Raw genomic sequence first — 15,574 nt, forward strand, 5'->3', positions numbered from 1 at the left:
CTTACTAAATTCACTTATTAATTCTAATAGTTGTTTGAAGCTTTTAGGATTCCTTCTTTGTTTTGCGTGTTCTCAAAGTTTATACAGATTTGTCTAGGTATGGATTTTTTTTCATTACTTTTGCTTAATCTCTTTGATAGTTTTAAATATGTTTCCCATAAATCAGTGGTGTGCACACTCGTTAATTACAGATGCTCACGTGGAAGATTTCCCTTCCCCCTCCTCCTCCTCACTCAGCTTGTGAGCACCTCTGCCCTGGGTAATTATCTGGGGTTCTTACACTCACCTGCAACATTTAATACCACTCCTACCCACTTTTGTAGTAATTATTGCATCTCTGTCATTAGCAATTTCATCGGCCTTGCGTGGGGATTCCTAATAAGATAACTTAACGTTGATTACATGGTAATTCATACTTTAAATTAAAAAATAAATTATTTGTATATATTTATAAAAATTAAAAAATAAAATCAATTTGCAGTATAGAATGAAATGGATATTTTACAATAAGTTTTCTAGGTCTTAGTGAATCCGGGCATTTAAACTCACTAAACATCTGCTGCTTTATATTAAATTGGGATGTTAATAACCTCTAATTCATAGTGTCATGAGAATTAAATGAGCAAAGTGTTCAATATTGTGAACTCTTATGATTTGTTCTCAAAATTATGCCAGTAATTTGTTAACTAGGAAATATTAAAAATGAAGGCATCATTTCTCTTAGCCTAGGGTAATTGTCACAATAATAGAGTTATTTCCCACAGACACAGATTTGTGAAGCTTTAATTAATAAATCTGAGTTACTCAGATGCCATTTGCCATTCAAAACCAATGGTTTCCTAAGTGCTGCTCAAGTCACCTAAATGCTTTAATGCCATTTCCAAATGAGCTCTGGTTTTGCACCAGGATAATTTGCTCAATAAATATTTACCAAGTAACAAAGTGGCATTATCTGATTATTTCCCATATCTTTTGGCTTTGTGACCAGCTTAGCTTCTACTCACAATGAATAGCAGGGAATAATAATATCCTTAACAATTTCTGATTCAGGACCACTTACACTATAGTTAGTGAATCAACAGGAAAGAAGCTCAATTAGCTAACATATTCTTCCAATGTCAAATTAGTAGGTTAAGCCTTGAGCATTTCCAAAAATTTCCATCAGGAGTAGAAGAAACATGGGCAAATATTAAATAAATATAGACTGTGTCTGTTTACAAAATGCTTGTCATTCTGCTAGGCTGAAAGATGGGCCATCAAGGAAAGCAGCAATTATATAAGCCATAATACTGGGTATAAAATCACCACCATGGGATTGGCACATTGCAGCTCTTTAGAAAACGAGAATTCCTGTTCTCTGCTCCCTAGGCTGTTACTGCTCTACATCGGCCAAAAACCTCTTCCAAGTGCTGCAGTCCCAGCATGCTACCTCAGCAACTCTGCCTTTCCAAGAAATTTTCCCAATCCCTGGCCCCGTTTCTCACTGCTTCTCAATTTCCTAACTGATTTGGCACTTAACATTTACTGCCTGGTATTGTTAAAACTCTTTCCACATATTTCTTCCAAGGTGATCCTAAAATCCTCGAGGGAAGATTGCCTTTATGCTGCTCTGGTTTCATGGTAGGCTGGATGACTCATTGCTTGAAGTCCCACAAAATCAGTTCACATCTATGCAAGGAAGTTGGTAGAAACCATCTTCTATATTAAGGTTCAAACCTCAAAGTGATATCTGGGACTAAGGTCATTAAGAAAACATGATAATCTCAATTAACATACACACACTACTATATATAAAATAGATAATCAACCAGGACCTACTGTATAGCACAGGGAGCTCTACTCAATATTCTGTAATAACCTATATGGGGAAAGAATCTGAAAAAGAATGGATATATGTAGATGTATAACTGAATCAGTTAGCTGTACATCTGCAATGAACACAACATTGTAAACCACCTGTACTTTAATATAGAACAAAAATTAAATTAAAAAAAAGGAGAACATGACAGAACAAGCTTTTGAGGGAATACGGTGGGGCAGAAAGTACTCATAGAACTCTGGCTTAAGAATATTTACTCAATCCAGGTAGACACCCACATCTCCATGAGAACAGCTTTATAATTCACATGTTTCCATTTATGTATTTAATGACAGAAGTAAGTAATCACCTGGGTTCCAAACTTGCCTCTTTACTTACTGGTTGTATGGCATTGAAAAAGTTACTTTATTTCTGCAAGGTTTAGATTTGTCATCTGAAAAATGTGGGTGATAAAGGCATCAATTCTGTCAGTTAGGAGGTTCAGAAAAGAGAAATGAAAGTAAATATTTCATCTGGGGGAATTTATTATAAAGAACTGTTTTCCCTGGTGTTGGAGTGCTCAATGATCAGAAGGAGAGTCTAGATAGAGGTCACGTGAGTGTGATAGCTGCAGAGCTGGATGAACAAAGAGAAGAAGTGGGGTTATCAGCGCCGAGGAGCCCAGAGGAGAAGCTATGGAAGCCACGAGGGGTCGGGGCTCTGACTTTGGATGGGGGGGGGGGGTACCTCCAGCAGGTGCAGGGATCTCTGAGAAAGCTCAATGAGGCTGTTTCTGAAAGTGCCTGAACAGGCTGAAGTTGGAGCCACATGCAACTGTCTGACGTGGCCTGCCACTCAAGGTACACTGCCCCCATCAGAACCCGGAAGTTCCTTCCCCCCTCCTCCGCCTCCAGTCTCCCTCTGGCGCCCCCTATTGGGGGAAGTGACTGATGTCAGCTGGCAAAGAAGAATGAGATTTGCGGAGTCCAAACCCCAGCGATACAAAGCAGAGTACAGACGCTGGGTTTGAAGCTCAGACGTAATAGCATAATAACTTCTCTATTTGTTAAATGGGATAATAATGGTGCGGAACCCATAAATTTGCCTTCAGAATTGCTTGAGGTATTGTACTGAAGCATTCAGCACAGAGAATGGAACATAACCACGATTAATAAAGGTTAACTATTTATGATTATTTATTGGTGTTTGTTGCTTTTGTTTTAACTAAGTTATCTATCAAACATCCTTAATTTACTATAGTAGTATTAATAAAATTTGATAACCCTCACCTGTTTGGAGCTACAAAAATGGCATTTCAAACGTATACCTGTGATTCAGACTCATGTAACTCACCAACACTAAAGGTAAATAGCATGTTAGGAAGCAAAGTGCCTGCCCTTTCAAAATCAACCATCAGATACATATACACATCACTACATATAAGATAGATAACCAACAAGGACCTACTGTATAGCACTGGGAACTATAATCAATATTTGGTAATAAACTATAAGGGAACAAATCTGAAAAAATACATATATAACTGAATCACTGTGCTGTACACCTGAAACTAACACAAAATTGTAAATCAACAGTACTTCTATTAAAAACATATATATATATATATATATATATATATATATATATATATATATATATATATATATAATCAACCATCAGGTAAATGGTTATTTCTTCTGTCAGAACATGGAATTCTTGACATCACAGACTTTCATTGCTAATCTACATGTATATATAACTGTTGGTCACTGATTTCCTAATTAGTGCTTTTAGACTCTTCCAATGTAAACCAATCTATCCTGTATTGGGTTTTAGGACAGAGGGAACATAACAGCAACCGTTTGGCAGACACTTGTTCCTTCTCTTGGTCTAAAGGAAGAATATTCCTTACCACCAATCAGCATGGTGCAGATGGAAAAGATCTTTTCTGCATCCGTATTAGCAGAGACATTCCCAAACCCAACGCTGGTGAGGCTGCTGAGTGTGAAGTACAGAGCGGCAATATAGGCACTTCGGATCGACGGCCCCCCCAAAGTATTGTTACCATAGTATGGAGATTCCAGTCTCTTTCCCAACTCATGAAGCCAACCTGAAATGGAAAAAAAAAAGAGCATTTAAGCCCCCAAAATAAAGTCTCAGTATTAGCACCTGGGCGTAATGATGAATGAACATTTAAGGATACACGAAGTTGCTCAGGATAAAGAAGAAAGTTAAAAGGAAGTTCAAGGCAAGGAATTAGATTCCATGGCTCTAAAGCAAAAGCATCACTTTCATGCAACTGTTTTTATAACACACACAGCAGAGAAATATACATTCAAGAGTGGATTGGTGGTCAAAGCTGAACAGGTTACTCTAATGCAAGAACTACCTGTAGTGACAGAACCTGGGATTTCTACTCTCGGTAACAGTGTTGTACATTTCACTAGCTGTTAAGCTTATTTCTCAATTGGAATTTTAAGAAACAAAGGGGTTGAATAGGTATTTTTCAACTCTACATGATAGTAAACAGCAACTAACACAAGAATCTGGACTTCATATAGGCAAGATGGGCTTTATTTCTTTTCTTTTCTTTTTTTTTTTTTTGATGGGCTTTATTTCTATCCTGTACAACCTTTCTTTATTTTATTCACCTGACCTGATATCAGTTGCCTGATAGGTCTTAGCTCCTGTTTTCCTCAGGAAGGTTTCTCTACAACCTCATTCTGCTGCTTGGGGGTGGTGGGGGAAAACTGCACAACTATGAGGTTCCTATAATGGAATTGGGTGCTCCCCTACAACTGTTTCATGATACTGGTGTATATATGTGTCAAAACTTATCTAATTAAATGCTTCAAATATGTGCATTTTATTGTATGTCAATTATACTATCATAAAGCTGTAATAAAGCTATGTTAATAAAGATGGGAAATAACAAGTTTAATAATAATAATACAATGAAAATACAACACAAAGACCACTTTAAAATACTTTACTGGAAATATTTTCTCTTTAAAATATTATATTTAAAAATTCTGTGTGTGTGTGTGTGTGTGTGTTATGAAACACTATGGCAATTCAGCTTAACCCATAAGGTCCATGAGACCTTTATTAAGGGATGTTAGTCATTGACCACTATTTCCTTAAAACACTTCATTTAATGGCTGCCCAAGAAGAGATGGAAAGTCATTACATTGTTTAAGTAATAATAATGCTGTCATTATCAACTAAAGTTATAGATTATGCAACTGTGCTAGGTAATTAAAATGCAGATTTGAAACAACTGGGTTCCTTGAGATCAAACAGAAATGCTCAGTGACAAGTACTCTGTCTCATTTATCGTCTCTAGAGAAGTGTTTCTCAACCATTAGCTTGCCTCTGAAATATCTAGAGAGCTTGTTAGAGACAGCCAGGTCCTATCCCTGGAGTTTCTGGTACAGCACATGGGAAGGTTGGGGAGAAGGGCTGAGAATTTGCCTTTGTAATAGGTTCCCATGTGATGCTGATGCTGCAGATCTAGGGGACCAAAGTCCCTTGACTTCGCAAAGTCACCTTCTAGAACAATAGTTCTCAGTGCTGACTACAGCTGGGAAAGCATTTTAAAAATACACTGTCTATGTGCCACCTCCATGTACTGAATCAAAATTTCTGGTTCCAAGTTCAGGTACTGATATTTTAAAAAAGTTCCCTAGTAGAACCTGATGTGAAGATAGAACTTAGAACCATTATTCCAGAACTTAGCAAAGCCCCTAACAATAGTAGAGTTTAATAAATATTATTTCTAAAAGTGAAATAATTAATGAACATATAAATTGTTCTTGCCCTCTGCAATAATGTGACAACACTGATGCAATATAGCAACACATAAGCATTTATAAATTTGTACTAGATTTCTGCACAAAGTATAATGAATGTATTTTTTGATGATAGAGAATAATAATAAAATGAAAATTACACATTATGAAAGCTGACACCATTAGTAAGCTATGACCATTTATTCTGTCTGGAAAGGCTTTGTGAAGGAATAAACTCCACATTCAAACACAGATTTAAATCTGGACTCTTCCATTAAATCTGGACTTTTCCTTCCATCTGTGGGAATGACTAACTTCTTTGAGCTTCATTTTCTCATTTGTAAAAACACGGACACTATCTAACTTGTACAGTTGCAGGGGATTAAATGAGATTCCACATGAAGAAATGCCAACCCCTGTTAGTGGCAGATATTATATTAGTATATAATATCTCTTTTCTCTCTCTTTCTCATGTTACTTAAATTGGAACAGAGAAAGTACAAAATTCAGAAAGTAAGAGAAAATATGAGATCAGGAGTGAGTCATAATGGAAAAGGAAGGTGGTGACTAAGTGTACTCAGTAGAACCCAAGGATGCCATCTGATAGAACTGAGCAGTTCTTAACTAATAGAAATGACAGGGAAGAAATCTAGGTAACAGTAGTTCTTAAAACTGGGGGAGTTATACACCCATTTGTGAACCTGAAGAAAGACATGCTCCTTTTCCCAGGACAAAGCACACATGGAGACACACACACAATTTTGTGTACATTTTCAGGTGGTTCATGGCCTTTTCCTACAGGCTGGGTCCAAGGGCCCAGATTAAAGAGTTCTGCTCTAGAATTTTAAGTGAAGGGAAGGAGGAAGTGATAAAGCATTATTTGGTAAAACCTGGTTTAATCCTGTATGGAAAAAGTTTTAGACATAAAGACAGCTTATCCAAGATTAATTAAAGAGATATCACAAAAGCAAAACACATGTGCATTTAAAAAATATTACTGGTGTATTTGTATGCACTGTAGGGGGAGAGTCAAGACAAGTAAAATCAGGAAGCAGCGATGACATCTGAATATATTATTGTACTCAGGATGCTGATTTCTGCAGAAGAGTACTCTTACAGGCATTTGACCCAAGCGTTGTCAAGTACGGCCAACTACGAGATGTTGAATGGCTGGTGGGCTGGCTATTTCTCAAGTGCCTTCCAAGTAGTGCTCTGAAAGCGATGTCATGTTTCTGCTCAAAACTGAAGTGATTAGAGGGGCTTGCCCCTTTCTTCCATGTTGGTCATTCCCACTAATTCTGGGGAAGTCTGAGCAGCTGAAAAATGTCATTTTGCCCAGAGAGTAAATGTTGCATGACTAATATTTTTATTTGATGCACAGAGGAATGAGAAAAACAACACCACACACAGTAAAGCCACTGCTTCCTCTCAGCTGAATCAGCTATACAATCAGGTTATGATTAAAAAACTGGACCCATCTACTGATCTTGAATTGAATTAAAGTGTGCCTTTGCTTACAAAACCTCAAGTTTTCTCATTAGAAAAATAAAACCAAACAAACCCAGCCAAAACCTTTGATTAAATTCCTTAATTGGAACAAAAGTAAAACGTTTAAAAATTCTCCAAACCAAATCAGTTTTCATAGAATTTGATTTTCTTAATAAAATAGGATAAAATTTTGTGATAGGTCATAAGGATTATATTAGATTATACTCTCACTCAGTTCCTGTTCATTTACATATGTGTGAAATTGTCTCAGAAGCGATTTAGGGAGCAAAACACAGACAAACAACAGACCTACTTTTGTTGATATATCTTTTCTGTCTAGCCAACTGTTCTGTCTATTTTCAGACGCATCTTGTTTTTTAAGAAGAGTTGTTACTAAACTGTGTTGCAGCTATTGGAGCACAAGCAATAATGATGATAAAAAAAAACTTGGTAACATGGAAAGGAGGTAACACCCACAACTCCGGGGATGGGCTCTGGGGGCTAAATAAAACTTTTTCACAGAACAGCTCGTCCGAAATGAGAGCACATGTTCCACTGTAACAAGACAGCATGTCACTGTACTGTACAGAAGAAGCAATTTAACCAATTTGGAAGCCAATCTTTTTTTAATCTAGAGAAACCCATCTCTAAAGGGATGTCCTAGAACAGTCTGTCTGCTTTTCCTCGATTTTTTCCCCCTAAATTTTGAAGGAAAAAGCATACACAAAAATGAAGTAGAATCTAAATATACTGGATACACTCTCATCTGATAAAAACAAAAGATAACATAAAATAATCCTGTCATCACCAAAATAGATTAGATGAATAAAACAGAGGAGATTTATGAAATAAGTATCAATTTCAAAGATAGAATGACTCTTAATGACCATGCCCAGAAGAGCCTATAATTAAGCATGATAATTCAATCCATATACTCTTCATTGCATACTTAACCAGTATTTTGGTTAATTACATACTTTTGTGTGTGTGTGTGTGTGGTACGCGGGCCTCTCACTGTTGTGGCCTCTCCCGTTGTGGAGCACAGGCTCCGGACGCACAGCCTCAGTGGCCGTGACTCACGGGCTCAGGCGCTCCGTGGCATGTGGGCTCTTCCCGGACCGGGGCACGAACCCGTGTCCCCTGCATCGGCAGGCGGACTCTCAACCACTGCGCCACCAGGGAAGCCTGAGGAGAAGGACTAGGTTTTGAATCGGGGTTTGTCTGAGTTGAAAGTCTTTACCCTTTTTCATATGCCATACTCCCTCCTGATACTTCTTGTTGGTCAAGGTTTTGGTATCAATGTACTCCTGATTGACTCCATCTCTTTCATAGAAAAGGCTGCCCCAGTGTATTTTTCTCTGTAATTGCTCTTCCCTTCCACCTGCAAATGGAAATTTTCCATATTGTCTTCTGCTTACAGTCACCTTCATCCAGCACATGTGGTCTTGGAGACCTGGCATTACTTTTATTTGGAGCATGGAAATTTTGTGATGTTCCCCACAACCCCCCACCCCCAGAAGCCCTAGCTATTATTCCAAAGGTGGCTGGCGGGAATGGATGAGTTCATGGTCTGCGTATGGAAAGGCTTGGGTATTAAAAGAGCTTTTTGGAACCACAAACTGAACTCTGAGCAACTTCCCAATGCTTCATTTTCCAGGAATAGAACTCTTTGGTTACCCTTGTGAGGACTTTGCAAGAGACTTTATATAGGTCAGACCTACACTGTGGAGAAATTAAAGACCACACAGCTTTAGTTTTTCTTACGAGAACCCACTTTCTTATGTAATTTCTTGGACCTGATTGAAAATATTGGATAAACTAAGCATCTTGAATGACGCTTTAACCATTCCACTTAACTGGTGCTTGACATTTACTTTCACCTACAGACACCAACCCTCTCTTTACAAATCCAACATCTGACAACCATCGTGCCTTTGTAATGGTTTTGAAACAATGGAAACAAGTGCAAAAGATGGTTTAGTCTCCAGCCTTGCACACAAAACTGATTTAACTCACATTGTAACCAAAGTACAGTATACAGTTTGTTTATCTATTTGCCTGTCTTGCCTGAACAATTTGGAAAACAATGTGTTTGTACTTTCATTGGGTATATAGCAGAGGTGATAAGAAACACAGCCATGGGCTTCCCTGCTGGCGCAGTGGTTGAGAGTCCGCCTGCCAATGCAGGGGACACGGGTTCGTGCCCCGGTCCGGGTGGATCCCACATGCCGCGGAGCGGCTAGGCGCGTGAGCCATGACCGCTGAGCCTGCATGTCCGGATCCTGTGCTCCGCAATGGGAGAGGCCACAACAGTGAGAGGCCCGTGTACCGCAAAAAATAAAAATAAGAAAATAAAAGAAGCACAGCCATGATGAGCACAGGGAAGTCCAGGATCATCTTGGGGAAAAGTGGCTGGAAGCAGCATCAGCTTAACCTGGCAGGGCAGAGGGAGTGGCCACAGGGCCTTTCAGAGGCAGCTCAGCACTCAGGGCCCTGGTGAGCCCAGGCCTTGGTGGAGGACAGGATTGGGCTCCTAGTTCCAACAAGAACTGAGGATCCAAAGAACACATGATTTATCCCGTAGTAGCAGCCCTGGCTCTAAGCTGGGTGCCCAGTCCAATCTGCCTCCCTGCTTCTCCACCCGTCAGCCCTATTTCTACTCTCTTCTTCCATACTATGCAAGAAATGTTCAGAAATACAGTTGTCAATGCCTCAGATACAACTCCACCCACTCTATGAGGTCATCATTTTCAAGGTCACATGACACAACTTGCTGTGCATTGTTTCCGTTTTCTGAACATCCGGCAGATTGTCAAAGTCTATCTTTGACGTCTGTCTCAGAATTAAACACAGTCAATTTTGGGGAGTCAGCATGATAACACTTCCTGATTTCTGAATGCTCTGTTCCCAGCCAGGTCGACATTCAGATCAGTTCCCTTTGCTTTAACCTCCACCACTCCTGAAGAGAGGCTTTTCTTGAACCAGGAGACTAAAATTTTACCTTCATTGTTTCTACCTGTCTCATAGTCTCTAAATAGCTTCTAATTAGTTAATTAACTAATCCACTCAACTAGCAAATAGTTAGTGACCACGTATAATGCTTGAGATGCTGTGTATTATATAAAGATAAGGGAGATTAGGTCTTCATTACGGGGCAGTCTATTGGGGAAACTCTAATACAAGTATAAGGTGGACCAAACTAAGTACTCCTTGTTAGAGCAATCAGAAAGGGTTTAAAGGAGGGGAGGAGTATTTAAGTTGTACTGTAAGAATGAGTAAGATTTGGAATAACAGAGATGGAGTAACGTACATCTTGGGAAGCTCAACGCACATGAATAAAGGCACTAGGCCAGGATAATAAAATGCATGTATGGGGAAAGGGAAATCATGCAATTTGGCTAAAGTGAAAAGTATGGGATAGAAAGTCACGTAAAGTATGTCTAACATACACGTTTCCAAACTTAAATATTTTCCTTTTCTTTCAAGGTATCAAAAATCAACCACTAAAAGAAAAGTTGGGTTTAAACTGCGATATCAAGGCACATATTCGATGATCCTTGATACTTGATACTTCCTGGCAATAATGTTAAACCTTTGGATAAATTAACAGGAAAAATTGTCAAATCATTCTCCCTCTATATGTGTGTGTATGCGCGTGCACGTGTGTGTGTGTAACAGAGAAATCACAAATAACTGGGGGTGGATTTAGTTTAATTATTCATAGAGTCAAGGGGAATTTGTTCAACTTTGTTTTGAGAATCTCATAATGGAAAAAGATAATGCCCATTTTTAATTTTAGAAATAATTTGTAAAGAAATGATAAACCAAATCATACTGAGGCTTTGAGAAACTGCTGGAGAAACCTTTTGGGATTCATCTGAGGGTCATTCAGTCTGGCTACAAAGTCCAACAAATGTAGAAGCATGACAGACACTTTTCAGTCTTCTGAGAGGCTCATACTGAAGATTTCAGTTTGATGACATTGAACTCTTATGCTGGTATCTAGATAATTATTTGTAATCATTATGAATCATCATCACTATGATGCAACTTATAAACATCTTAAAGGATCTTTCAGGATATTCCAAATTGTCTCACCTGCAGTGATTTCATTTAGGGGTATTTTTATCTTGTCTCACTTTTCAGTAATCCAAGCAATCAATTTTTCATTTCCATTGCTGAAACAGATCAATTCCTTAGCTCTCTGCTATCCCCCCACTGGCTCACTGCACTTTAACTACATTGATTATCTGCTGTAGCTCCCGCTAGACTGGCATCTTTGTGAGAGTAGGGATTATGGTCTCTCTTACACACCTAATTCCTAAGCTTAACTTGGAATTCAAGGTGTGGCACCTAATATGTACTCAGTACTTGTTTGTTAAGTGAAAAAGCGTATCTTTCTAAATCATAGAGACCACAGAATAGATACTCTTGCCATGTATATAAAACAGGCTTTGGGTTTGCAGAATGGCTTGGACTGCAGCCCCATCATTACTTAATAATGTGACTTCAGGTGAGCTAGCCTTCTAAGTTCTAGCTTCTTCAACTAAAAAATGGAAATAAAAATGTCTCCTTGTCTGTTGTGATGACTGAAGAAGATAATTTTGCAAAACATCTGGCATGGTGCCTGGAGTGTGATTACCTGCTTAAAATGTTGGTTCCTTTTTATTTCTTTTGTAGTCTATCACTTTTTTGCAAATAACTACATTACTCAAAAATAAGTTAGCTTTCTAAATTCGAAGATGAGTTGACAGCTAATTTTCATCATCTATCATGGATATAACTAAAAATGGACATATGCCAGTGGGGACATTTGAGTGTTCAAAATAAAGTGATACATAAATGTAGACAGAGAATAAAATATATTGAATATCTCAAAGGCTTCATTATCACTTAGCAAAACCATTTGTTTCCTGATTGATTCCACTGCAGTGTTGACTAATTTGAAGGAGGACATTTTGACCCAGTGTTTTGATTGCTTTGACCTTTGACCCCCATCCCCATCTAGATACCATGATTTGGTTTATCTCATGCTCTTTGTTCCTTGTTCAAAGAAATAAAGACAAATTTTAATTATTTTATCCAATAAATAAATATGATTAGTAGAAATGAGACAAATACAGTTGACAATGTTTAAAACAGAGCAAGTTGAAATTGGTTAGTTTCCAAAACAAAACAAACAAAACAAAACAAAAATGACCTGATTGAAAATAAACATTCCTTAGGAAAACTGAATATAGCAAACATTGATTGGGGGAAAATTAGACATAGTAGAAATAATGAATAAATAACAAAATTTGCAATAGCTAAAACTGTACAGAGTCAAATTTGTTATTCATCAAAAAATGATTGAAGAATAAAACCTTCTTGAAAAAAATAGTTCTCAATTTAAAACTTAAATTGAGAAGATTGGACTTGATAGAAATATTGTCACAAAAGAAAACTCATCCTATCTGATGTGGAGTTTTTAAAAAAATGGTTGATGAATTAAATCTTTGGTGTAAAGTTTATGTATAAAAGAACTTGATAAAAATAATTCCAATACAATAAAAAGAAAATGGAAGAAAATTGTTTAACCCTGCTGTATAGGTATTTGATTAAAAATTAAATTAGTACGATGAAGTTCTAGCAAGTTCATCTAGCCCTCCAGATGAGAAATCAGAAATGATGTTATCATTCTAATGATAACGTCTGTATCCACTATTGGAAATGTCCTTAGGGGTCAAGAGAATGATCACAGAGCATTCATAGGATTAACATAGGATGTTCAAAATGTTAGGATCAAAATAGCTTGTATTCATCAAAATCAATTCAGTATTTGGTCGAATAAAGAGTTTTAAATTGTCTGATATCTTTGAATGTAATTGTTGACAAAGAAAATAGAGTATTTTATTAAAGTAATTTCATTAAACTTGCCATCCAAAGAACGAACCTTTCCCTTCTAAAGAATGAAAAATATTTGATTCACTAATTTAAAATAATGTCAAATCTATTTTTAAACTTGGCAGTGGCAATGAATTTCTGTCCTCTCTCTCTCTACCTCTTTCTCTCTTTCTCTCTCCCCCTCTCACCACACAGTATAGCCATGATATCTGTAAAGAATGACCGCCATAACATGATTTGCCTACACCATTTGCCTAACATGTTTTCAACAGAGAAATCACAGAGAGCCACATACCCTCAGCTGTCAACAAAAAAATACTGGATTATTCATTTAAGAATATCTAACCCTTCAGAATCCTATTACACATAGTATTATTTTTTGGATTTTTGCAGATACATTTGCATTGCTATGAATAAACGTTTTTGTATGAAACACATAAAACACTGTATTTGAAGACCAGAATCATGTATGTTCACTATGACAGACTCTTAATGCAACTCAGGTGCTGACTGACTCTTTGGAATTGTTTTGTTGGTGACTCTCAAGTGGATCAGAAATAGTCACTACATATCTCAAAATATACCATTTAGCCACAGAATAGCTTTGCAACCCGTGAACCTAAACCAGTATATTTTAAAAATTAATGGAATTAGCTAGCACTACAGCATGATTTTATGGGCAGATGATAAAATTAGAAACACCGCCCTCCTTCTCTGCATCACATTAAAAAAACTCAATCTTGACAAAATTCCATTTCAGGCTAGAAATTTGGCTAAAAATAAGCCTGTCATCCCTGACCATTGGCAGCAGGTTTTCAGTAAAGACCACAGGCAATTTGGACACTGACTTCAATGCTGTAAATAAAGTTACATATAATTTCTTGGGAACAAAATCAGCTGCTGTAGTCATGATTTTAGTAAAACACCACATATTGGCAATAGCAATGATGATGGTTACTTCAGTAGCAACTGTAGTAGTGGCAGCAGTAAAACTAACATGTACTGAAGATTTAGTAACCACCTTATATTATTTAATCCTTATAACACCTGATGAAGCAGTTAATCCTATCTCTATTTTATAGATGAGGAGACTGTGTCTTAGACAGGTAAGTAACACAAACAAAACTGACACAGGTGGACTTCTCTGGCAGTCCAGTGGTTAAGACTCCATGCTTCCCCTGCACGGGGCACGGGTTCCATCCCTGGTCAGGAGAGTTCTGGATGCCATGTGGTGCAGTCAAAGAAAACAAAACAAACAAAAAACTGACTCAGGTAATAAGTGGAGGAGCCAGGCTGTGAAATGAATCTAGAACTCACATTCGTAAAAACTGTCATATGAGATCAGTATATATATATATATATATATATATATATATATATATATATATATAACTGAATCACTTTGCTGTACACCTGAAATTAACACATTTAAATCAACTATATTTCAGTAATTTTTTTAAATTAAAAAATCGCATGCGTATCCCTTTTCACGAGAATATTCAGCTGGACTAAACAGTTTGGCAAATATCATGAAAAAAAGCATTTTCTATGTTTTACCCTCTTGAGTTTGTAGTAAAAAACTATATTAATCAGGTCACACCTTCTCTGGCTTCTCCGGGATTGTATCTGCACATCATCAGTCAAGACTCCAACCCATTATTTTGGTCACATCCTTCTTTTTACTCATTTTGAGTCTTAGATGGCAAATTGGTGACCTATGGGCTTGATCAGGCTCCCAGAAACATATTTTGGTGGTGACACTATGCTTTTCAAGTTCTAAATTATTTGCCAATACTTTACCCCCCAAAGCCAAGATTTACCCCCAAATCCCAAGTTCCAAATTCTCTGGAAAAATCAGATGTGGTCAAACTCCATCTACACCGGTGCTGGGCTGAGGTCATAATTGGTTTCCTCAGATGGGGCTTGCCTTCTCCACTTCAGCCATGAATGCTAGGCCCCTTTCTCCTCTAGGCCTTTTATTTTGTGACACCAGCTGTTCAAGAATTTTCTAGACTAAACAAATTCATTTCATCCACTCACTGTTCCTCAAACACATTGTGAGATTTCCTACTTCTATGGCTTTATTCACACCGTGTCCCCACCTAAATGTTCTCTGATTCATCCTCTCCAAAGCTGTACTCACATTTTGAAGACCAGCTCAAATGCCATCTTCAGAGAGATTCAGTTAGAATCACTTCTACTTCTTTCTAAACGACTGAGGAAGTTGTTGCCTATACAAACTTACGCCGAACCAATATTATAAAAAAACAATTTTGCGAATTTTTATGTCAACCTCTTGAATTTCTAACAAGAAAGTACACTTCTAGAAGTCAAGCTCTAAGATTCCTTGTCTTGCTCACAGCTCATAACACTGTCTTTCTTAGGGCCTCAAGAAAGATTTATTTTATAGTAAGTACTGAGAACTTTGTAGGGTTTAAATGCACCAATCTCAAAGAGTTCTTTTTCTGCTCTATTTTTCTCTATATCTATAGTCTTCTAGGTAAATAATCTGCAGTAAATTAAACTGTCACTTATTCCAAAAGAATTATTTTGATTAATATAGTAGCTGGAAAGAAATAATTGTATATTAAGCACATTTGATGATGTCTTCTTA

At 37.4% G+C, this 15,574-nt stretch overlaps 1 protein-coding gene across 1 annotated transcript in view; it reads right to left on the minus strand.

Moving 5' to 3' along the window:
* The window catches only part of KCNH8 (potassium voltage-gated channel subfamily H member 8), a gene marked incomplete at both ends in the record, with an annotated part of 340,973 nt that overhangs the window by 83,024 nt on the left and 242,375 nt on the right, over window positions 1-15,574 (minus strand). The window contains one exon of the mRNA XM_079705106.1: window positions 3,711-3,908. Within this exon, the coding sequence (XP_079561232.1) occupies window positions 3,711-3,908 (198 nt within the window). The remainder of the gene's footprint in view (window positions 1-3,710; window positions 3,909-15,574) is intronic.

Source organism: Hyperoodon ampullatus (genome assembly GCF_949752795.1).
Source record: "Hyperoodon ampullatus genome assembly, chromosome: 5".
Taxonomy (NCBI): Eukaryota; Metazoa; Chordata; class Mammalia; order Artiodactyla; family Ziphiidae; genus Hyperoodon; species Hyperoodon ampullatus.